This window comes from Canis lupus, chromosome 5 (genome assembly GCF_048164855.1).
Source record: "Canis lupus baileyi chromosome 5, mCanLup2.hap1, whole genome shotgun sequence".
Lineage (NCBI taxonomy): Eukaryota > Metazoa > Chordata > Mammalia > Carnivora > Canidae > Canis > Canis lupus.
Genome location: NC_132842.1, coordinates 29,251,318 through 29,276,974, shown reverse-complemented (window position 1 = coordinate 29,276,974; position 25,657 = coordinate 29,251,318). Strand labels below are relative to the sequence as shown.

At 48.6% G+C, this 25,657-nt stretch overlaps 1 protein-coding gene across 4 annotated transcripts in view; it reads right to left on the bottom strand.

Annotated features, from left to right (window-relative positions):
* Positions 1-24,806, bottom strand: part of SFMBT2 (Scm like with four mbt domains 2) — a 217,213-nt gene extending 192,407 nt beyond the window's left edge. Inside the window, exons 1-2 of one of the 4 annotated variants that reach the window (XM_072825889.1) lie at positions 24,634-24,806; positions 986-1,137 (exon numbers count right to left, since the gene is read on the bottom strand). In XM_072825889.1, coding sequence (XP_072681990.1) covers positions 986-1,085 — 100 coding nt within the window. In that variant the 5' untranslated portion in view covers positions 1,086-1,137; positions 24,634-24,806. Of the gene's footprint in view, positions 1-985; positions 1,138-20,422; positions 20,653-24,146; positions 24,274-24,633 lie in introns of those variants that run through there. The other 3 variants (XM_072825886.1, XM_072825887.1, XM_072825888.1) reach the window with 3 other exon arrangements.
* Between the last annotated feature and the right edge of the window lie 851 nt (positions 24,807-25,657).

Sequence of the window (25,657 nt, the reverse complement as noted above, 5' to 3'; positions counted from 1 at the left end):
CCATCTGTATTTCTGCCACTGACGGCACTGATCAGAATATGAAGACGAGCATCGTGACTTCTCTGGACAAACATTCAATCTCCCACTGAGTTAAGGATCAACCTGTTTTACGTGAATTCACCATAACAAATGTTCATGATCCAGACAGCTAAGCTGTCCCTATTTAACTTGCTGTTATGCAAATAGAGCAATTCTTTTTTTTTAAAGAAAGTATCTTTTTAAAACAGACTTTAGTGTATTCAGAAAAAGATATATGTACAAATTTGTTGATTAAATATTAAAATTCAATCAAAAGCTGGTTAAGTTTTAGATTCCTTAAAGGGAGGAAAAACTTGACCACATATTCACATGACCTAAATTTCTTTCCCATTAGGCACCTCTTGGAAAGACGGGCTCCAGGTTCCGGAGAGGAGAGAAGGAGGTGGCATCCGTGCTTGGGCAGGTCCCGCTCTCTGTCCTGTCCCTCTCGGGCACGTGGGAGACGAGTCTGATTTTCCCACCTCCCTTGCAGCGGTGCAGACACGAGACTGGTTCTGGTCAAGAGGTTCTGAGCAAAAGTCACAGCTGTGGCTTCTGAGCCGGAGCATGACACTGCTGACTCGGGACGCTCCAGCTCTGCTCATCCCGAAACAAAAAGCACTGCGCGCACATGGTGTAAAAGGACTCAGTAGAAAGAGCACCAGCTTACTCACCTGAACTAGCACGAGTGATACATAAACGTTTATCGTGTGAACCGCTGAGATTCTGAAGTGACCTGCTACTTCATCATAACCCACCCCTCTCTGTCTAGTACAGGAAACACTGATTTTTGAGCCAAACTTGGCGCAACTTTCAAACTGCTAGAGGCTTAGGAATAGGACAGCAAATCCCAGGAACAGGCAGCATGGGAGATCTAGAAATGTCTGCCCCGTTGTTGCCTGAATATGTTCGGGAAGATGCCAGTCACTACATCAAAACGTCAGAGATCCAGAAAGCAAAGTCCCACCTGAATCGAGACCTCCATTACCGCTTGCTGAGCTCTGCTGTTTCTCCAAGGGTGAAGAGGAAGGGTCCTGCATGCTAGAAACTGATAAACTGCTCTCCATGCCTGGTGAGTAAGGATCCTCTTCTCTTAGTGCATCCTGCAGGAAGAATTACCTAAGGGCAACCAACAAAGAAAAAAAAAATCAGAGCACTTCGATTTTTTTTAACCTCCCCCCTGCCCCAATAACAGCATTCTCTCTGAGCTGCTACCTGCATTTTGACATGCAGGATGCAACATCATGTTGATAACAGAAAATGCCCACCGCAGGTAAGACGTCTCGCGTGTCCCAAGCAACGCGTTACCAGACCCAAACTACCGTTTGCCAGAGCACTTTTTGACCAACTAGACTTTTCCTATAATAGGTTGGCTGTTCCTCACTTGCATTCTGATACGACAGGTGGAGAAACAGGTAAAATTACAGGCGCTTCCCACAGAACCTGCAATTTAGCTAATTTACATTCCAGCCACGCCACTCCCCAGGGTCGGCCACGGACGGCTCGGGTGGCCAGACACGGCCGTGTGGGGCTTTTAAATCTTTCACTCATTCAGGGCCTGCTCTTATTACACACGTAGGTGAGAAGTTTAAATCAGTAAAAGTGCAAGGAGGGATGAAGAAAAGGACAGTGCCTCCACACCTAAATATATTTTGTGACTCAGATACAACAGAATACCTTTCAAGAATATCACTCCCTTTTCGGCCACCGCGCACACACGCACACACGTGCACACCGCTTCGGGTGCTTCCCGGGAAAACGATTCTGCGGCCCAGTCAAAATTAAAGGTTCATAAAAGGATGTTAGTCATCTGTGCCATGGCAGCAAAAAGGCAGAAAACTCTCAGAGGAGACGGGAAAGGTACCAGGTACGCAGCACAGAAACTTAATCCAGCACGTATTTTATTATCCACCTGTTTATATAAAATACTATGCCTGTCCCCACTGGGCGGGGGCCGGAGGTAGGATATGAAGCCGTTTCTCAATCAAAATACAAAGAAAGAAAATAACTATTTTAGAATAGGAACCATGGAAATGTGTCTGGACGGGTTTTTCCCTCCACGACCTCCGCATCTCGTTAGCATGAGGGGAAGGACCACGACCTCCACGTCCCGCTAGCACGAAGGTAAGGACCATGACCTCTGCATCCCACTAGCATGAGGGGAAGGACCATGACCTCCGCATCCCGCTAGCATGAAAGTACCACGACCTCTGCATCTCGCTAGCACGAAGGTAAGGACCACGACCTCCACATCCCGCTAGCACAAAGGTAAGTACCACGACCTCTGCATCCCACTAGCACGAAGGTAAGGACCACGACCTCTGAATCTCGCTAGCATGAAGGTAAATACCATGACCTCTGAATCTCGCTAGTATGCAGGTAAGTACATAAATAAGCAAATGAAACAAATTATAAGGTGGACGTTAAACAACTGGGAGATTGTCTTTACACATTCCACAGTCTCTGAGCACAGGTGCTTACCATCTTTTCTGAAGCAAAAATGAGGGTGTGTGGTCTGAGGAGCAGGAGTCAGGACCAGTGATAACAATTTAAATCAGGGCTGTCCCAGAAAATATGAAAGCCCTGGTTAAAAGGCTAAAATGGTTTCTTTAAAAATCGCATCGAGGACAGGTAAACACCACCTGCCCACCGGAGGGGAGTCTTAACTCCGCCCTCCAACAGAGTCTAAGAGAGACAGTGCAAGAAAATAGGGTGCACCCAGAAACGACTTAAACCTAAATAGAAACTGGGTGTGTTTTTCTTTAGTTTTTTGTTGTTGTTTTTTAATGAAGCATTAAGGAGCCCATTTAACAGACAGACGGGTTCCAGGATGATTCAGAATGGAGGGCATTGGCAACCCCAGCGCTTCCACATTGAGGCTGGCTAATTTTACCCCACCGACATCGGTTTGCAAAAATAACCCACATGATGATAGGCACAACCCAAAGAGCCCTCTTTTCCAACTCCTGTTACAACACAGACGCTCGAATTTGTGGGGAGCTGTGGCTCTAGAGATCTCCTCCCCACAGGGCTGCCCCCCAGCAGGCCGGACGGTAGAGGGACAGGCTGCCAGGGCCCCACACAAGCTCCCGTGCCCCACGCCTGGATTTTACAGCGGGTGGCTGTACTTGGCAGCCTGTCTCCAGAGCCGCCGGCAGAGAGGGGCCACCGCCGATGCGATCTGCAGAGAATCCACCTGTTGACAAGCCAGTGTGGCTGTCCCACCTGACGCCCCACGGCCAACAAGCGCCCGCTGCCAGAACACGCACGGGGAGCATGCAAGGTAACACACACACACCCGCCGCAACGACGGAAGGGTGGGCACAAGCAGATCACTCGATCGCCCAGACGGGGACACAACGCCCAGCGACCCCAGGGGGCAGCTAGAGGGGGAGGCGGCACATGCTGGAGAATACAGACGTCCCCTGGAGTCTGACAGGGAGACCACAAGGGCTGCGAGGGCAGAAGGACAAGCCCTGAAGGAGCCAGTTAGGAGGTGGGACACTCGGAGCACACAGTGTGGCCCAGGCCACCCGCACAGAGGGCGTCCCCACTGACTCCTTACAAGCTGCTCAGCGACAAGCAGCGATAGATGGAAAGCAGAGGCTAGCAATGTGCAGAAGCTATGAGCGTACACAGGGTAGTCGGGCCAGACCTGGGAAGGTGCTAGCCGAGCCCCAAAGGCAGGAGGACAGTTCGCCAAACTGAGCACCCCCACCCTGCATTCCGCTCTGCAGGCAGGAGCAGACACCGCAGAAAGGGGTGCACACGACCCAGGAGCCCCCCGGTGTTAACAAAGCGTGATCTCTTCACAGCTTAGATGCAGGTTTCTAGAATAAATCACTTTCCAAGGGATGCCTGGGTGGCTCAGCAGTTCAATATCTGCCTTCGGCTCAGGTCATGATCCCGGAGTCCCGAGATCAAGTCCTGCATCGGGCTCCCTGCATGGAGCCTGCTTCTCCCTCTGCCTGTAGGAGGACAGAGCTTCCCTCTATCTCTGCCACACCCCCCCCCCCCCGGGTCTCTCATGAATAAATAAATAAAATCTTTTAAAAATAAATAATTTTAATTTAAAAGTCACATTGGCTGCCGTATTGGAGCACAGCTCACCCACTGCACAGATAAGCTACAGTTTACTATATCTGAACTTAGAGCAGGTCCTGAATAGCCATCAAGTCTCAGCCCTCTTAAAAGTTTTAATTTAACAATAGTAAGCTAATTAAAAGAGAATACAGGAAATGAACAAGGGGTAGTGGAAGGGGAGGTGGGTGGGGGGATGGGGTGACTGGGTGACGGGCACTGAGGGGGGCATTTGATGGGATGAGCACTGGATGTTATACTATATGTTGGCAAATGGAATTCCAATAAAAAATACAAAAAAATTAAAGATTAAAAAAATAAAAGAGAACACAGGAATTTTAAAACCTAAAAAACTTCAAAAAGAGACTCCAAGCTGCTCTGTAATATTCCACAAATATTCCACAAATAGCAAACGTTCTAATGCAGCAGGTTTTTATAGCATATGCCACATTTTTGTATCAATACAGTTTCAATGAAGAAACGATCTAATAAGCTAAATATGTGCATCACACTAAAATTATTTCCTGTTTTCATTCACCTATAAGTTCAGGAAAATCATTCCAGCTCAAGAATGTAATCAGGCATCAACTTTTTCTAGGAACAAAAAGAAATGTCCATGATTGTAACTATTAAGAAATCAGTCAAGTATCGATGGCTTATAGGACACTTATTAAAGGGGGAAAAGTTTGCTCACGTTTTTACGATGTCTTGGGGATTCAGGTCTATGCATTTGCCCCTGGCCAGACACTATAAAAAGGTAATCGAGGGTTATAAAGTAACACAGCAATTTAAATACACCAAATCAATCATTTTAAATAGAACTCAAGGGTAACATTATAAATATCAAAAAGAAAGCCACCTCAATGAGTGGCAGGGTTAAACCTTACTCTCTTCAGTAAGGACAAATGACAAGGCTTTGTTTACCCAGAGGACTGCAAAATGTATTTATTTTGGCGAAAGATACAGCACGCTTGCACTTTCCAACAATGCTTTCTTTCTTCCTTCCTATGAAAGGTATACACCTCTATAGAAATCCAGGAAAATAAAATGATAAAGGAACACATTAAAATCACTTGTCATTCTAACACCCCAGGATAATCATTTTTATTTGGATAGCATCTCCTCCTGACAGCTTCTCTGTGGGGTTTGAGCTCATCTAGAATTGAGAATTTAAATTCGTGTTTCATTCACCGTTACCCAGAAAGCATTTGCCCCACCATCATTCAAATTCTTTGAAAACACGACTTGGAATGGCTGGATGATTTTTGTTATAATATGAGTAAGGTAGTTTCTTTACCACTGCCCTCTTACTGACCATTACGCTGTTTTTTCTTTTTCCCCATCATCAATGGTCCTCGGCCATACATCCCAGCGCATCTGTGATGCTTCCTTCACATGGAATCCCAGGAGTGACATGAGGGGCCAAATGCAGGAACAGATCTAAGCCTCACAATCCACGCTGCTCAAATGCTCTCCGCCTCCCTTGGAGCCTGCCTGGCAGTGAGGACAGTACTTATCTGAATCCAACCTCCTCCGGGGCATCATCCGTGCTTCCTTTCCCCTTTTACAATTCTACATTCAAAAAACAGCATCCTCTCATCGTAACATGCTTTCCTCATGGGATAACCCTGCTCAGGGGCGCCTGGGTGGCTCAGTGGTTGAGCGTCTGCCTTCGGCTCAGGGCGTGATCCCGGGGTCCCAGGATCAAGTCCCACATCGGGCTCCCTGCAGGGAGCCTGCTTCTCCCCCTGCCTGTGTCTCTGCCTCTCTCTGTGTGTCTCTCATGAATAAATAAATAAAATATTTCAAAAATAAAAAAATAATGCTGCTCATATCCTTTCCACATTTTCTCTCTGTTAGTATTTCATTTAATTTTTAAGAGTGCTCCATATTCTACATCACAAAACCATTGCAAATATCTTTCCCAACTTGCCTTTTAGTGACTCCTTTTCGCAGACTAATTCTTTTTCTTAACTCAAATTTATCATTTCACTTGATTTTTCTTAAAAATTGTATTTTCTTTTTTTTTTTTCCTTTTTTATTCTATGGAGGGAGGCATAGAGGGAAAGAATCTTAAGCAGGCTCCACATCCAGCGCAGAGCCTGATGCAGGGCTCGACCTCATGACACTGAGATCATGACCTGAGCCGAAATCAAGAGTCGGAGGCTTAACCTACTGAGTCACCCAGGTGCCCCTAAAACTTGTATTTTCAAAAAGTACTCCCCCCACCCCTGAGGCACCAGAAGCCTAACTTCTCTGGGATTTCAAGGCTTACACTTAACTTTTTAACACAAGGGGAATTTGCTCAACATTTGCTCAAATATTCTTTGAGGTGCAGCCCCAGGCTGATCCCCTCAACAGGTAATAATCCACTTGTATCCCATTGAGTTTCCACATTCTGTATTTATCATATATTAAATTCTTACACAAACAAGGCTATGTTTTGGTGTACTAAACCTTCCTTGAATTATGAGAAAATTCAGAGAAATAGAAGTATGACAAGTGTCCATATATTACCCCATAGCCATTAAATTTGGAGTTATTTAGGGTCGGTTTATAAAGGGACAACCATGGTTTTGCACGGCCTGAAATGCAGTGTCCTATGACTTTATCATCACAAGGCATTTGACCGTGAATGGAATACTGTATATCTGAAAGGCTCACGGGTAGAAATTACTATGCATCAGAGACTGTTCACTGTCCCTCCTCCGCCCCCAACATCCGCTCTCCCCATCGTTTATAGGGAGGAAGAAACCATCCAGGACTTGGATGTGGTCGCACCAGTGGAAGTGTACAGAGTGAGTGTGTTCAACTACAAGTGGAAGGGGAAGGGCATGCCCTTGCCCTTCACCCTCAGGGCCACCTGGGGTCACACAGATGCAAGCCTCCCAGAGAAGCAAAGCAAAACCGAAAGGGAGCTTGATCTGCTGTCCGCTCCTGCCACCACGTCACAGGGAAGTAAGCTTCATCTCATCTGTATCACTCCCACTTAGGGCCCAAACCCCACCAAACACACCCTCCAAGGACTGTGCTCCCTTTCCATAAGCCTGTGGTTATGATGCTTAGATCGTCACTGGGGACCTCAGGATGCGCGCTAAGCTTTTATGCAAACACTAATGTAAAATGCCCTCTTTGGTTTCAAAAAACAAAAAAGGTCCTAGTTCACATTAATTCTGACCACGCTACCTAGAGCCCAAGGAGGCTGAAGTCCCAAGGGAAATGACAGCAAGGCCGCCTCCACTGTGGCTGGGTGAGCCTAATGGCCTGAACCTGTGAGCAAAGGCATCCTCGTTACCTATAAAGCCATCTGTTGCTTCAGTGATTCTCAAAGCTGAAGGCACAACAGAATCACCTGGAGGGCTTGTCACAACCCAGACAGCTAGACCACCTTACCCCCAGCACCCATCCCCAGAGTTTCTGATCCACAGATCAGGAGAACTGCCCAGTCATTTGTATTTGGAACAAGTTTCCAGGTGCTGCCAATGTTGCTGGTCCAAGTACTACACTCTGCAAACCCCTGCTTATGAAAAGATTTTTGTCTGGGTTATTGAGACAGATAAAGTAGTTCTTCATCAAGAGATGCTGAACATAGGTGTACCGAAAAAAAAATTTAATATTTCTGCAAAGTCATTTACATGTGGAAAGGGGAAGGTTGGTTCTTCCAGAAATAGCGCTGCATTAAACAGTGTTGCATGATAAGTAGCGTTCCTTGTAGAATGCCAGTTATCTCAACTCCAATTTACAAAGTCAAGCTTTGCTATACCATCTGCCTAAGTCAGGCCAGCCTGTTCTCCATAAAAGTTCAGGAAGAGTTACAGTTTTTATCAAGATTGCACCATGTTGATTCTTCGTGGGGGAGCCGCTCTCTTAGCGGACGAATTATTTTTTCTCCAGGTCTCTTTTCTCAAATACCAAGAGGAAAACGGATTGGACAATCCCTAGGGACTCCTCCCACGGTGTCCCCTCATTGCTAGGAATGCCCTTCCTCAAATCCCTTGGCTGACTGTGCTGGTGTCCGTCTCCACACCTCTGGTGATAATTCACTTACGAACTTTCCATTCTGTCATGGGGTGAGGTGCTAGCACTCAGCTGGCTCTCCCTCCCTCACTCCGGCCCTTCCCCTCCTAACAGATGTGACCCCCAGCAGCTCTATGAAGGTGTCTCAGCTGACCCCATAGGATGCAAGAACTGCTTCCCCTTCCTCCCACAAGTCTGCCCTAGAGCCAGTAATGCTCTTCTTCTTTACAAGTCCTTCATTTTGACACAGTTATCACCCATTCAAATGCCATTTTTCCACTTACTGCCTAAAGTCTCCTCTGGATCAATTGAGATATACACACATGTTGCTAGTTTTCACCTCAAGAACTTTCCATCAGGGGCCCTGACGGGCTCCCATCCAGACTAACTGCCTACTCTATGCCTGGCTGGGGGCCCCAACCTGAGACCCCGCCTCTCTCTCCTTTGTAACATATCTCCTCTTCTGGGTCCCACGTCTTCCTCTTTCTCGCTTTTCTCTCTTTGGATGATGCATGTTCCCCACGGCGTTCCTAAGAAAAGATGTAGGTAGAAAATATGAGGCCTTGTATGGTTGAAAATGTCCTTACCTACCCTCATGTTTGAAACCAATAGTTTAGGAGGGTAAAGAAATTCCAAGCTGGGAAAAAGATCCTCTCTGAGAGTTTCGAGGGCTTCCCCCCATCATCTGGCAGCAGCCCAGTGTCCGGGGCCTCTGGGCTGAAATTCATAATAATGAGCTGTCTACCGGAGATCCGCTTGTGGCTTCAGAGCACACTGACCTCTTTCAAGTCTGAAATTCGAATTCTTGGGCTAGGATATTTTCTTGAATTACTGCTAATTTCCTCCTCTTTGTTTTCTGTTCCTTCGCTCAAATACTCACACGAATGTTGGACCTCCTCAATCTCCTTAATTTTCCCTTTATCTTCTGTTGCTTCATTTTTCTTTTTAAATCTACGACATAGGATCTGCCATCAGCTTCTGCCTCCAGCTCTTCTCCAGAGCCTCACAATGTAATTTCACAAAGCTCTTTTTAAGTTCTCCTAAGACTCCCTTTCCACCCCATCCTGTTCTCGTCACCTAGATGCAAAGTCTTCTATTACATCCCTGAGGTGATTCACGATCTTCTTTTGAAAATTTTTCTTCTTGTCTCCTTCATAAGAGAAGTTGTTTTTCTCTCTTTGTTGGCTTTGGTCTCTATTTTTTATGTTAGGTACTGACCTCAGAAGCGTGGTGACACTTTGTGGTTTCTCCTAAGAGTGGGGACCTGAGGGAATGGCTGGTGTCTCTGAGTACAGGTGAGGCTGCCGATCCCGGGACCTGTCTGGAGGTCTGCTGGGTCATTCCAAGACGAAACCCCAGCATGAGTGTCTTTACATCTTTTCTCTCAGCTTGGTCATCATAAGGATTCCGCTATATTCCAAATGGGCAGGAGCAACATGCCTACTGTCACTGACTTTTTCAGAATAGAACACCTCAAACACACACCATCCCTTTCTTGCCTGAGATGAGGCACATGTGGGCTTCAAGAAAGATCTCCCTCTTAAATCCAAAGCAACAGAGGTATCCAGCTCCAGCTTCAGATTTCTAGTTATGAGAGTCAATAAATTCTCTGCCTTCCTTCTTTCCTTACCCCACTACTGCCTAACATACCACTTTTTCATCTTGATTTCGTTTTATGAGACATGATAAATGTTACACTCTGACTGTGCAGAGACAATTATCCAAACTCAGGTGAAAACACGAAGCTTTTTTATTGTGGTCAGGAGGCTGCCTCCAAAGGCTTGCAACTCACAAGGGCTCACTTTAGTGAACTGCATTATATTGGCGATAAAAGAAATGTCACATTTCTTTTAAAGCTACCAGTTACCCAGACTTTTCAAAGAGACCTGCCTTAAAGTAGTTCGAGAAAGGTGCAATGTAACTAATTAACATACTCATAATTTCACGCTTGCTACTCCGAAACGGGAGGAGGTTTCCACAGTTGTTCATTGCTTCACATGACTCAGAAAAGAGAACCTTTTCCAGATAGAAAATAAAATGTGAAAGTCTAAACTCAAAGCTTATGGAATTCCAGACATGCTCTAGCTGCCCATGGATATCCAGCATGCCTAGATCGCAAAGAAAACGGCCCCATTTCATACTCCGGGAATCTCAAAATGAGCACAGGACACCTAGCCTGAGCTCAGACCTTTCAAAATATTTCAAACAAAATATTTCAGATAAAGCGGGAAAATATCAGAGGATTTTGAAGGATGCACAACCTAATTTTTGTCCCAGATCTGATCTCTGAAAATCACTGCTTCCAACCTTTGAAAGAAGCAACATGCAAATAACAGCCCAGGGTCATGAGAGTATCTACAAGAACCACACGTGTAAATGGCTTTGAAGAAGAAAAGCCATGTGAAGTGCCAGGTGCTATTATGGAGGACAGCTTCCTTCTATATTTATACCCACCCTGTCACCCAGATCACCCTGCTAATAACACCTGACTGCGCCCATCCCCTCCTCTTAACAGCCAACACTCAGCTTTTCGAAGAAGAGACAGGTCCTGCCTGATTCCATCATCAAATGAGATGAACTGATTCTTGGGGGCAGCAGCTTCATGGAATTCTGCTACCAGCCATATGCTCAGAGCTTGATTTACCTTGACTAGGACAGCAATTTACTCGCCATTTTTCAACCAGGCTTCGTTGGTTTTCACTCTAAATAGATTGAAATCTGACACAAATTGCTGCCCCAGACTAAGAAATGCTAATTTTTTTTACAATCAGATTCATACCTCCGTCCCGGGAAATAAGATACATGGCGGATGATGGGTACTCCAGGAGTAAACACCAGGGTTGGCGGCAGCCTTCGGTCCCCACAAGAACATGTCGTGTCTTCTAATTCACGGTTTTAACTTTCACCTCTTAACCTCCCAATCAAACGGCACATATTACTCGAGAGTGGAAGGTGAACGAAATCGGCGCTTCCCAAAAGGCAGGTGCAACATGAGAAAAACTGCAGCCTCCCTAGCTACCAACAGGCAAAGGGCACACAAGCTGTGCACCATCTCAGAAGTTCACGTACGCACTGACTATTTACCTACAAATTACTTGGGTACCGTTAACTACTTACTTGCTCTAAAGAAGGATGGGGCTTGAAATACCCAACAGAATCTACTATGCAATTGGTCTTTGTGTCAAAGTGGGGATAAATGGTTTCTTGCACCAGAAATTTGCTTCCAAGCCATAAAGGTAAAAAAATATATATATATACCATCCTTACATGAGCATAGAACTGATATTAGATACTTGACACAGAAGAGCCTGGAGGGGGCCTTACCGTAATAAAGCATGAGTTTTAAATTTAGCACAGACTTTGTCCCGCTCGGTATGGACATCTTAAACAAAGCCAGGTGTTTCCCTGTCACCTACAAAGACTGGAATGAATGAGAACATCCATCCAAGTCTCTAACAAAGCTAAAGCATCCCCATACCTTACAGGAGCTTCTGTCTGTCACATGATACACCTCTGTGTGTAAGTCAGTGAACTAGTACAGTACATATGGTCGATCACGAGAACTCAAAAAGCAAAGGATTCTTACAAGGGATCCTCTGTAAGCTAGAGGTGCATAGATAATGTCTAATAATCAGTGCCTAATTTTCTGAGGGGGTTTTATGTATCGATCACTTCAAGCATCACAGATGCACAGCAAGGATGCTTGAGAGACACCACACACTTCAAAATGTCTAAAGCGGCATCTCCTAGAAGCCATCCTGGAGAGCTTTGCAAACTCCGTGGGGATTCATAAACCAACTAAAGAGCATTTCAGGTGTTTACTTAAAGCCATACAAATAACCATAAAATTGGGCATAAATCAAATTTTATAAATCATATCATTTAAATGCATGAAGGAAGTTTACTTCAGCAGAGTCCAACTGCATATCGTTATGCAAAGTCAGTAACAACACTCTGATTTACCCTGGTTAGTACAGAACATGGGGAGTGTGATGAACCCTGCAGGAGTAGCAGATCTGGGCTTTACACTGCAATGTAACTATCACGGACCAGAATGTACTCTTGGCCTTCTAACCGCTACACTGTTCTCTGCAAAACACAGGAACTACACTGTTCTCCTCTGCAAAACACAGAGACTACTCCTAAAAAGCCTAGCCTCCCAAGGCACACATTTCAGGGAATCTCAGTTTTCACCGACCTTCCTTGTTAAAACTAAGCATATATGGAAGGAAAGAGTAATACAGCATCCCCTCCAATGGAATAAGAGACTCAGAAAGGGAAATAGTATCATCCATAGTCTGAGCTGGATCCCCAAAACCTTTCATAACAACAGGTGGGCCAGGACCTAAATGCCCAGCAGGGTACTCCAAGGCTTAATCTGATAAACTACATTAAGGCACTGACATTTGTAGCTGGAGAGGGATGAAAGGTGTCCTGCATTTTGCAGCTAGCTAGGAAGCATAAAGCATATTTATGTTAAAGTTTTAAAGACAGTGAATGACAAGGGCCAAGAGGAGGCTCCCAGGGCCCTCTGCTACTCCATGTGGAGCCATCCTGCCTCCTCCACGTGTAGAACCATGACTGCTGGGTTGGATTCCAGAGCTAGCTAATTTTCCCTGCTAGAGAACAGACTAGGCGATGTCACCTCTCCTTACCTGACTTCAGGGGAGCACATTTGGCAGGGGTTACATGCACCAGGACATTGAGGCCTTGGAGGATCTCAGAAACTGTCAGCTTCAATACCAAACATTACCCGCAGCATTCTGTTTGATTAGGACACTGATGTTAATGCTTCTTGCAAAATTATGGGCCTGGCTACGGCCTCCTCCCAGAGTCCCACTCAGCTAGGAAAGCCCTGTCCTTGGAAATGCCTGAATAAAACACTGACTCCTAAAGAATCTCACCTGCCACCAAATAACCACCTGAAAAAAATCACTCCCACCCCAACCCCACCCCCCCAAAACACCCCAAAACACACACAAAAAAATCCAAAAAGTTGAGAAGTAAGCCTCTCAAACACACTTCTTTTACACACTCAGACTTTAAAAGCCTCCGCGTAACGAGGCCACATGGGAAGTGAAGGCTGAGATCTGCAAGTAATACAAACAAAGACAAAACATGTAGAATGAAGACATGTTCAACGGCCAGAATCAGGCTGTCCTGTCAGTATCCATCGTGGCAAACCATGCTGAGCAAAAATGAGCAAAAAAAGGGATCCAACCTCCAGCCTTCAACACACAGCCAGGGCTGGAGTAGTGACTTCACATGTGCTGTTCGTCCGTTTACAAATAAAACATCATAACCACGAAAGAGTAAGTATGATTAAAGAGGAAGAAGTCTAGCTCACTTAGTCAGTATCAACAAGGATATTAATGCCTAAGCCAAGAAGGCTTCCCGGAAGAGTACATGTTTGCCCTCTGGACTTCCTGTCACGTTAATGGCTTCTGTCCTGCTCACACTGTGCAGGTCAACAACCTCCGAACATTCCTCATCTTCCTCCCCAGGAACCTCCATTCTAAGGCTCCTCTCTCCCACTTCTCCCCCCTTCAAAAGGCAAAGCCAGTGTCTTCTGAGTGGGAATAAATGCAAACATGATAACGATCCCACTGAAATGCTGGCAGGTTGCTTTGCCTCCCATCCCCCTTGACTTTCTCTGTCCGTAGCTCCACGCATTGTGTGGAACAGAATTTCTGCAAGCTCTCCATAGTGCTGGAGAAGCAATGCATCTCTTTCAACAGGAGTATCAACTGGAAGCCCGTTTGGAACATTCTCTTAGGGATCCCTGACCTTTTTCATTAAAGATGCTTGACCTACGCCATGTACCACTCAGCATCATTTCTTTTTTAAGTTATTTATTCATGAGAGACACAGAGAGAGGCAGAGACACAGGCAGAGGGAGAAGGAGGGGAGCCCGATGCAGGACTCGATCCCAAGACCCCGGGTCACGCCCTGAGCCGAAGGCAGACGCTCAACCCCTGAGCCCCCCCAGGTGTCCAGGGCATCATTTCTATCAAATGATAGATCCATCCCCTCTTCTCTCGCATGCCCAGTGAGTATTTGTCCCAAGCACATAGATAAGATGACTACGATTGTATATTCAAGAGGACTACTACCAAATAGTGTTTTGTTTTTTGTTTTTTAAATCACCCAGAAGGAAACACCCTTTCCAACATAGAGGTAGGAAGTAAAACGGCTAAAGAGCAAAAGCATCCTTTGCAACAGTGAAGTATGTCCCTTACGAAAGATTCAGGAGAGATGTTTTTTCCTCTAACGAAAGAGCGTTTTTGTCACAAATCTGTAAACCTGGCTTTTACCTTTATAAAGCTTGGTTTGTAAAATATATTTGTGCCTAGCAAGAATTCTGTCTTCCATTCGCTGTAGGAAAAATCAAAAACTAGAAGCAGAGGGAGGATTAAAGGAAAGAAGACTTAGCCAAGGTCACACGTAACACACACACACACACACACACACACAAACCCTCAGAGCCAGACCAGGGGTTCTGAATCCCCAGGACTGGTTCACACTAACCTAGACTGTAGGTTATCTACCTTTAGTGCACTTAATAAAATAACACCAAGACTCAAATTCCATAAAAATCCTGCTACTTTGATTTGACCAAACTTGACATTTTTCCCCCGAGCTTTAAGGGAAGTGAAATTAATCTGTGCTTGTATAGTGTAAAGAAGCTTTGACAGGCAGCTTCGAGCCTGAGGTCACCCCCAGCACATGTGGGATGCACCAGCCCCTGATAAGACCAGACTGGGCACAAGAAAGACGGTGCTCAACCCGGGCCTCACACACATGGAGCCACTCTCAAGTTCTAACTTTGGTTTTCTACAGGAGAGAAAAATAATGTGATAAAGACCAAAATCTCAAATTCAATCTGGAAGAAGATGCTCATCGGTGGCCAACACGACTTAGGGGGGAACATTCTAGCTCTCCTCCCCAACTGTCGCAGGGTTCTCCAGAGTTCCACTCTCCACTTCTCACACTACTTGAGAATTTTTCAATTTACTCTCACGTACCTTAGTGTGGGAAGATTTTTCAGAGAAGAAAGAAGAAAGGAATCTGATGTGTATGAAAACCAATTATCTTTTAATTAAGCTGAAATTTCAGAAATGTGACACTTTTCAAAACTGTAAAGGCCAGGATGTCTGGGTGGATCAGTGGTTGAGTATCTGCCTTTGGCTCAGCTCAGGTCATGATCACGGGGTCCTGGGATCGAGTCACGCATCAGGCCCCCCTCAGGGAGCCTGCTTCTCCCTCTGCCTATGTCTCTGCCTCTCTCTCTCTCTCTCTCTGTGTCTCTCATAAATAAATAAATAAAATCTTAAAAAATACATATGATGGCCAATTCACAGGACAGGAAGCAACATTCTACCCCAACCCAGGACACTGACTATTTTCACTTCTACATTTAAAAACAGAGGTTTTGCTCCATCTAAAGGCTTTGCTCTCCTCTGACCATCGGAAATAACTGCAAACAGAAAATGCTCTAGTCTTCCTGCATTTCAAATCAAGTACAAGAAAAAAAAAAAACTATTTATATGATGCTGTAATAACCTTTCTCCAAAGACTCAATCTCATCAATAAAGATAATAGCACTCACCTGTGAAGATTAAATAAGCTAACACATTTAAAGTGTTAGGCTCAGTGTCTCACACGGAGTAAATAATCAGTATACAATATATAATAAGTACAGTTTCAAGACAATGTAAGACTCGGATTCAAATCCTCACTTTCTTTCTTACTCTAACTTGCTGGCAAGTTACTCAGGCTCATCTGTAAACTGAGGTGATAGTCCCATAAAACAGATGATATATAAATACAAAGCCATAAGCAAAAATACAATTTTTAACATTATCTGCGGTAAACCGCTAACTCCAAATCTTACTAATTCCACAATCCTTTCATCATTAATCCCTGGACCTACAGATCCAAATGTCCAGTTTTTAAAAGAGAACCTATTTAAATTATATTTAAAATGAGACTTGATGGGAACTTGCACTTGGAATTTCAGACTCTTGTATTATACCTTAAGGGATGCAGTTAATACCTCAGTTTTAACTGAAATGGGGAAAAAAATGCTAAATTTAGGAGAAAGTAGATAGAGTACATCTTAATAATTTTTTAGAAGATGATTTTTTTCGGGGTGCCTGGCTGACTCAGTCGGTAGAGTGACCTTTAGTCTTGGGATCATGAGTCTGATCCCCAGGTTGGGTGTAGAGATTACTTTAAAACATTAAAAAATAGTAATAATAAAATATTATTTTGTCTCAGCCAATAAAACTTCAGGGTGAAAAAAAAACACAGTATAAAAATCTGATCCATATTCCCCTGTCCCACCAGCTCCAAAGCGGTCTTCTATTAGCCTTACTCTACAGATCTCACCATATGCTCTCACAAGCGCTGTATCTACCGCAAATGATGTGTCATTTCTGTTTTTAAGAAAATCAGAAAGAGGGATCCCTGGGTGGCGCAGCGGTTTGGCGCCTTCCCTTGGCCCAGGGCGTGATCCTGGAGACCCGGGATCGAATCCCACGTCGGGCTCCCGGCGCATGGAGCCTGCTCCTCCCTCTGCCTGTGTCTCTGCCTCTCTCTCTCTCTCTCTGTGACTATCATAAATAAATAAATAAATAAATTAAGAAAAAAAAAGAGAAGTTAATTCTCAAAAAAAAAAGTTAAAAAAAGAAAATCAGAAAGAAAAAAAACAGGAAAGCACAATGGATTCTTTGTTAAATCAGTGTCAAAGACATCTATCTCATCACAAGAATGGAAAGTGAAGTGACAAAAAAAGTAAAACTTTTTGGGTTCTTTTTGTTTGTTTGTTTGTTTTTTAAGATTTTACTTATTTATTCATGAGAGACCCAGAGAGAGAGGCAGAGACATAGGCAGAGGGAGAAGCAGGCTCCCTGCGGGGTGCCCAATACAGGACTCAATCCCAGAACCCCGGGATCATGACCTGAGCCAAAGGCAGATGCTCAACCACTGAGCCACCCAGGTGTCCCCAAAATAAAACTTTTTGATTAGTGAATGTCATCTTCTGAGAACACAGGGGACCCTAACTATCAATATATGGTGAAACATAATCATTTTTAAAATTCACTAAGGGCTAACCCCTGGGGAGTGTGAAGATGGCATCTTTTCATCACAGCACCACTTAAATGACCGTGTAAAACCCATGCTTCAGAATTTTGTTCAGTAACTTTATAGGAATCGTATAACATCCCTTATGGTACTGTAAGCGCTAAATTAAATACCTTCCCTTATTTATAAGATACAGTCCTATCTCATTTGCACTGACTTCAACACAGCCAGCACTTGTTTTAGCCAACAAAATCATTTTTCTTATGAGTTGTCCAGGCCATTTCTAGTCTTACAAAGAGAGGAAGTACAGCTGACTCCTGAATACAAGTTTGACCTCTAAGTCCGCCAACACACAGGATTTTTTTTTTCTAAATACACTACTGTCAATATATTTTCTCTTCTTAGGGTTTTCTTAATAATAATTTTCTTTTATCTAGTTCATTATAAAAATACAACACATAAAACAAATATAAAATATGTATTAATCAACTGTTCACGTTATCAGTAAGGCTTCTGGTCAACAGTAGACTATTAGTAGTTGAACTTTTGGGGAGCCAAGTGACACAGGGATTTTGGACTGGGGGTTGGGGGACTAGTTTCCCCTAACCCCTGTGTTGTTCAAGAGTCAAGTGCACTGCCTAGTGGCCCAACTTAAAGAAAGGAATGGAAAATGCAGCATCAGATCTAGTTCTTTCATTCACTAGGCTCCCAGGGGGCCACAGTCACCCACCCACACTGTAAATACTAGCAAATGAGGTCCAAGCACTCATGCAGTCTGCAATGGTGGGGTACAGAGGACTGTGTGGAATGGTACCTTCTAGTCCTAGGAATTACTCCAATCAGGTTCTTCTTTATGACATGTATTCAAAACCCCAATGACTTAGTCTAGCCCATGCTGTTATCAATGCTATATGAAGGCTGGGGCCCCTGGGTGGCTCTGTCAGTTGTGCATCCAAGTCTCAGTTTTGGTTCAAGTCATGATCTCAGGGTCCTGGGATCAAGTCCCACTCAGTGAGGAGTCTAGTTGAGATTCTCTCTCATGTTCCCTCTGCCCCTCCCACTCATGCTCTCTCTCTCTCTCTCTCTCTAAAATAAATAGGGCAGCCTGGGTGGCTCAGCAGTTTAGCGCAGCCTTCAGCCCAGAGCCTGATCCTGGAGACCAAGGATCGAGTCCCACATCAGGCTCCCTGCATGGAGCCTGCTTCTCACTCTGCCTGTGCCTCTGCCTCTCTCATTCTCTCTCTCTCATGTGTCTCTCAATAAAATCTTTTAAAAAATAAAATAAAGAGATAAATCTTTAAAAAAGAAAATTAAAAGATTACATTCGAAGGCTACATTTGTGTGTACCTCCATCTCTTCATCTCACCTTGACCAGGGCATGAATGAGACATGCCCTCTTGTGGACTTTCTTTCCTCAGCAAAGACAGCACTTGACCCCGCACAGTGAGCTACAACCCACCAACTGCTTTCATAAACCTCTCCTTGAGCCATGGTCACCAAGGCCTGTAGTGCTTTCACTATACTTTGCAGGCACCGGTCTGAAAGAGGCATCACTTGAGCATGCCTACAAAGATGTGTTGAATTACTGATTTCTTTCCTCCAAACAAAAGCTCTCTAAGACTCAAGTTTGATGCACTCATTTTGCAGATAAGGAAGCTGAGGCTCAGGGAAATGCCCTAAGTGGTCCAAGGTCACACAGCTGGATAGAAATATCTCTGAAGTAGAACCCAGAGGCCTTCTGGTTCTGTCCTCTCCTCTGCCAGGAATCTTCCTTACCAAATCAGGTGGTCAGATGCCAGGTCACCATAATTGCACAGGTTGATTTGTTACAACTAGTATAATTTCCCTATTTTTTTTCCACATTTTGTTTCCATAGGGACAATAAATTAGTACTGGGACAATGCAGACATAAGAACAATGGGGCGGGGGGGAGAAAACACAAAATATGCCTTGAATTACATATCCTAATTTCATTTTGGTACAAGAACCTTTTACAAACTCTTCTTTATGACCACTATACTGTTGGATGGACTCTAAAAGTTCCCAATAGTGAAACACTGAAAGAGAAATGTCCAAACCTAGAACACTAGAACTAGAGGTGATTCAAAATGCTAGAGTGGACCATTTCCGTACAAATTAAGAAGAAAAAGGACGACAAGGAGGAAGAGAACTCTTTTGCTTTGATATTCCAACAAAAACTTTTAGGTCTAAGTATAGGCCCTGCAGAGTGTGCATGTCCATTGCATGGACTTCTTCAACCCCAAAAGTGCCCTATACCAATTAAACAGAACCTTCTTACCGCTCAGAGCAATGTTTCCACCACTCAGCACCTCTCAGAGGTGGCAAGTCCTTTGTGGGCACTGGCATGTGCCACCTCAGCTAGAGTTGAGATGTGATAAACATTCAATACTCCCAGGACAACAAAGGAAGGTTTTATGATAAAAAGGGTATGAATAGAGAGGCCAATCCTGAGATCACCAAGGCTCTCCTCTTTCTTCAGGAACTTATTCTGGTTGGTTGCTTTGTTTTTAAGCAAGAATCATGAACCTAGGTATTCATACCTAGCAAGGTTTTAAAAAAAATTGTCCACGATTTCTGCAAGAAAACATGAATCAATGACTCCCATCATTAGTGATATTGAGGTCCCAGTGGAATGACCTGTTTGAGGTTCAAGGCGCTGGAATCCTAATGGGAAATGAGAGATGAGAGATAGGAAACACTTCTCAGCCCTCCAAGTCTCAGCTGGCACTTCTTCAACAACAGTTACAGCAAACGGTGGCTGGGTGCACTCTTCTCTAGGGTGGGGGCTGCTGGATCAATCACCCTGCCACCGGGCAGTGGTTTACACCGTCAGGGGAATGGGTCCTCTGCAGAGCAAAAGCTTGGGTCAGGGGGTGGAGGGTTCCTGGTGTGTGCACGGGTGTGCCCCTCACCCCCTCCAAGGCAGGCAGCTTGGTCCCAGCGCCAAGCTAAGATAAGGATCTGAGGCAATATTTATTTATGGAAGGGAGGAAGCAGCGTGTGTGCCAATTTAATGCTTACTAGGGAGAAAGTAGCAGATCTCCTATCTGCAAGGGAGAGCCTGGGCAACAATTCCTTCTGGACACCAAGGCCTCTCCCCTCCGCCTCTGCACCCGCTCCACCTCCCTCCCCACCCCCAACCTGGCCTCCCCCAGAACGCGGTGCCAAAATGTAAGCCTGTTGTCGCGTTTTCTCCGACCTGGTGAAACCTGGATCCACGGGCTTGGTGTAGACACGCCAATCGGTCCCCCAGGTCGCTCGGCCTCGGTGTGGGGGGTGGAGGGGTGAGGGAAAACTGGAGGGCAGCGGCGATGGATCCGGATTCGGGGAAGGGTCTGCCCTGGTGGAACGCGGACTCCCACCAGTGGGCTGGGATCCGCCGGGGCGGGCGCTCTCCGCGGCCGGGGCTCTCGCTGCGCGCGCGGGGCTGGGAGCCCCAAACCCTGGAGCGCGCGCGCGCGGGGTCCGGGGGCGCAAGCGAGGGGGCGCGGGGGGTGGTGAGGAGTCCGCCCCGAGCATCCGCACGGCCCGCGCCTGGCGCCCTGCAATTCCCGGAATGCCACCCAACTCTGGAAACCCGAAGATCCCGAAAATTCCGAAAGCGAAACTGCAAGCGGGTCTCCAGAAGTTTGGGGACGGTCTTCTCCAGGGCTTGCCGGCGCGGCGTCCGCGCTCCCGGGCCCCGACCCCGCCGAGCCGAGCGCCCCCCCCGCCCCCGCCCCCGCCCCCCGGCAGTGGCGACCGCGGCGCTGCGCACGGCCACGGTCCGCGTCCCCCGGGCACCTCCCTCGCCGTCTTTACGCGGAAAGGGCCCCAGCCCGGGCCCCGGTTCCGGGGCGGTGGTCGGCCGGGCTCCCGCCGCGTCTCGGTCCCTCCCTCCTCCCGCTCCTTCCCACAAACTCGGGCCCCGCGAGGCTCCTGAGGAATGTTCTTTGTAATCGGTTGTATATTCGCGTCCACCGCACAGCTCGGTGCAAAACCGCGGGTTTCGGGGCGTTGGGAGTGAATTGTGCGCTTGTCAGCGGCGACGTCAGGAGGACGAGGGGAGGGGTTCCCGGCTGAAACTGCAGTTTACGAGCACAGAGCCATTTTAGGCTGGTTTCCACTGGGGCGAAGCCCACGGGAGAGCGGGCCCCCGGGGAGGACGCGCCGGCCGCGCGCGCGCAGCGAGGGTCGGGGACGCGCCGCGCGCCCAGCCTGGGGGGCCCCCCGCGTCCCGGCAGGAGGGTCGCGCATCCCTCAGCCCCGCCGCCCAGGTGGGAGGGGGAATCGGCCGCGGGGTCTCGGATCCCAGGGTCGCGTCCCCTGCGCCCCCACCCGAGGGGCCCTGCGGCGGGCAGGCCTCTCCGACAGCGCGGCGCGCGTCTAAGGGCGGACGACGAGCCGACCCTCTGGCTCGCCCCTCCGAGCCCCCTGTTACTGCGCTAACTAGAGCCCTAGCCAACACTGTCTTTTTCGCCCCGAGGACTTAACCACGTCTCGGCGCACCTGGCCAAGGCACCGTCACGTTGGCGGGCCCAGAGGAGGTGCCCAGGACCTGCCCTCTCCAGGGCCGGGGGACCGCGCACGGGCGCCGCACAGCCCCTGTCCCCTGGGTCCCTCCCGCGCGACCTCCGCTCGGCGGCTGCGTCCTGGCCACTGGCGACCCCTGTTGGAGATCCCCGTTCCTAGCTTAGAGAGCTCGGGTTTTGCTTGCTTCCCCTCGGACTCCCCTTACAGGCTCCGACTTTGCCCCCAAACTGCAGCCGCAGACCCTCCCGGCCCCAGATGCCGGGCACCACTCGCACCCCAATGCCACCGCGCGCCCCCGCGTGCCCGCCTCGGCCAGAGGACGCCCCGCTCAGACCCAGCCTTCTCCAGCTGGACCTGCGCAAGGGACACTTTCTTCCGAGAACACTCCTCCCATCCCCCACCTTCCCCGGAGCTCAACTCCAAAAGCAACTCCTCGCTTCGACCCTGGCACACTTTGCAGCCGAGGTCGGCGCGCCCACACCTCTCTGCGCGGCCGCTTGCATCCTCCCCATGCCCCCCCTCCCCAACGCCGCACACACAAAACCCCGTCTGCAGCCCGACTGCACCCAAAACCCTGGACAGTTAGTCCTTTTAAGAAGGACCTCCTTCCTCACTCCGCCTACCCCGGGCTTCACCCGCACGGAATCCAGCCCGCAGAGCGAGCTCCTCTCAAAGAAAGCCGGAATAAATCATTGCCTCTGCCCCTCATGTATTTTACACTACGTGTCAGCAGTTTGTCACGTCAAATCATGGCAGGGTCTGGTTCCAAGACGCACACACACACACAGACGTTCGGGGCGTACCTCTTGGGCACCCCCCACCGCACCCTCAACCGCGCACACCGCCTTGCACGCTGATCCAAAAGGCACATGCAGCCAACAGTGGGGTTTGCATGCCCTGGTGTGGACCCGCGGCACCCCCTTGCCCCCCTAGCAATGCACTGGACACGCAGACTCCAAACACGGAAAAAACTAGGGCAGCTCATTCTGTCTCTTTTTTCCCACTTAATTCGCTAAAACAGCTCCTGGAGCAGCCAAAGAGAGTCGAAAGGAAGGCATGGCAACTCCGGCGGGGTTTTTTCCCACCTCAAAACCTTTATTTTCAGTTTTTAGAAGCCACCTTAGCCCGCCATATTGAAACTGGTTTCTAAATACTCCTTCCCCGCAGTTGCAAGCGCTTCCAAGAAAACCCAAGTACGGATCGGGCTCTGGACGTGCGTCCGGCCACCGCGAAGCCACCACTTCCCTCCCCCCCCCCCAGGGATTCCCCCCCCCCCACCGCCCCCGCGGTCCCGGGTTGGCCTCTCCCGCCGCCCCGGGCCAAAATCAATAAATATATCTAACCAGTTCCTACAGTTGTTTTCTTTCTTTCTTTTCTTTCTCTTTTCTTCTTTTTTTTTTTTTTTTTGGCGGATTTTTACCCACATACACATTTAAAAAAATAAACTCCCAAGCTAGATCAGATGAGCAATTTTGAAAGGAGGTCATATGAGAGTAGACAACAGGAAAGCCCCAAGTGACAGGATATTACTTTAAAGCAAAAGCAAAAAAAAAAAAAAAAAAAAAAAAAGAACAAAAAGATCATCCATGCCGGAGCACGCTCCGAAACTACTACTGACAATTTCATTTCAGCTGCACAGGCAAATGTTTCCAAGAGGGCGACTCCGAATGTGTAAACGATGTTTAACACCCTCGATGGCTGGTCTCCAGGGCTCACCCCGCCGGTGTGCCCCTCCCCGCCCCCAACACACACACAGACACCCCAAAAAGATGAAGAAGAAGAAGAAGAAGAAGAAGAAGAAGAAGAAGAAGAAGAAGAAAGGAGGAGGAGGAGGAGGAGAAGGAAGGAAGGAAGGAAGGAAGGAAGGAAGGAAGGAAGGAAGGAAGGAAGGAAAAGGAAAGGAAAGAAAGAGACCCCGGGTAGGAAGAGACCGCGGAGCGCGGGGTGGCCAGGGCGGCTGCGTCTCTAACCCGAGCGCACGAACGAGGAAGGTGGGCGGCGGGAGGGGACCGCTCGCACCCGGGGAAGGAGGACACTTTGCAACTACAGACGGCCTCCCGCAAGGCCGGGCTGGTCCCAGCCGGGGGACGAGGCTGTCGGGAGGGGAACGGGAGAAGCAAGCAAAAAAAAAAAGAAAAAAGAAAAAATGACAAGCCGGAGCGCAGAGCGGAGTTTGGGGCTGTGCTCCAGCGCGCCGCTGCTCTCTCCCCTCCGCGCTTGTCTTTGGCTTCTCCCCCTCCTCAAGCCTCCCACGCCCGGGCAGGCTGCAGCTTCCCCCCTCCTTTTTCACCCCCTCGAAGCTGGAAAAAAAAAAAAAAAAAAGCAGCAGCCCAGGGCACTCAACCTGCGGGCCGGAGGTCTGCTCGCCGGGCGGGCTGGGCGCGGGGACAGCGGCCGGCGCGGCGTCCTACCTGGTGAAGTTGGGGCTCCCCTCGGGGTGGGCCCGGGCCGCGGGGCGCCGCCGGGGTGGGGTGGGGGGGCCCCGCCGGCCTCGCTCGCTCGGCCTCGCCCCGGCTCGCTGCGCCTCGCTCGCTGCCCGCCCGCCGCCTCCCCTGCGCGCCCGCTCCGGTCCTCCGACTCCCACTACAGCCTCATTCCAATATGGCATCCTCTCTGTGCGCATGCCCGGCACTCTTTTTTAAGATTATTATTTTGTGTGTGTGCAGCGAACTCCTTCAACGACCTTTTCCAGCGCTCGCGGAACGGCTCAAAGCAATGGGGCTGCGGGACGCTCGCGAGTCCCGGCTGCGCCCCGCGGTGCCGCCCCCGCGCCCGGGCGCACGCCCCCCCCCCCTCCGCAACACACACACACACACACACACACACACACACACACACACAGAGGCACATTTCACGCTCCCACTGCCCCCTCCTCCTTTCCCTCGGCTCCCTCCATACACGATCTGCACAAAGTTCCCATCACAGGCGTTTCCGCAAGCCCGTCTGCAAGGGGAATCTGGGCCAACTCCGCATCTCCCTGGACACTTTGTTCCCCGGGTTTGCGACGCCTCCGAGCACCCAGTGCACAAACTTGCGCTTTATCCGCCGCAGGCTGGTTGGGAGCGGAGAGAAAGTGCAGCCTCTCCGCCGCCTCCGCCCCGCCCACTGCGCTCTCTCCTCCCCACCCCCGCCCTGGGCACTTAAAATGGAATCTTTTCTACGGAGATTCAGACTTTTCCTGGTCCCGCAGGGAAAGGCTGGAAGGGGCCAGAGAGAGGTTTTTCGAGGAAACGTGCCCCTAGGGGGAGGAAATGAAGTTGGGGCTGCTCGGGCGAGCTTGCAGCTGCGAGCTGCTCCCCCCCACCCCCCGGGCAGGGCGCAGGGAACGAGGGTCGCCACGGCGTCTCCCGGGGGTCGTGCCAGGGCCTGGGCGCCCGGAGAGGGCACCTGGCCCTCGCTGGCTATTGTAGGGCGGGAAAAGAATCCTGCCCGAGAAAAAAAACAAAAAAAAACAACAAAAAAAAAAAAACGTGGCCTTCGGAGACTGTTGCAGCGAAAGGGAGGCAGCGCCGCGGGAGGCCGGGCAGGGTTACCTCCCTCTGCTCCCCCCGTGCGTGCCCCCCCCCCCCGGCACTCTGCCCGGGGCCTGGGGGGAGGCCCCCAGAGGACCTACCCCAGGCCTAAGGCGCTGTGGCTAGGCGGACACTGAACGAAACGTCCCCAGTTCGGAAAAGCTGGCGACGCCCTGGTGAGAAAAACGGGAGAACTGACATCGGTGGGCCTCGCTGTACTGGGGAGACGCTGTCAGGGGCAGCAGTTTATTTCCCAGGAAACTAGAGATACGGACACGTTTGGTCAGGGGTTTTGTTCTATTGCCAGAGGCTGTAAAATTCCCCACCCCACCCCCGAGTCTCCCAATTGCGCGTGCATCCCTTGCCTACGAACCCCTGTCGCTGCACCCCTGCTCCGGTTCAGGGGGTTA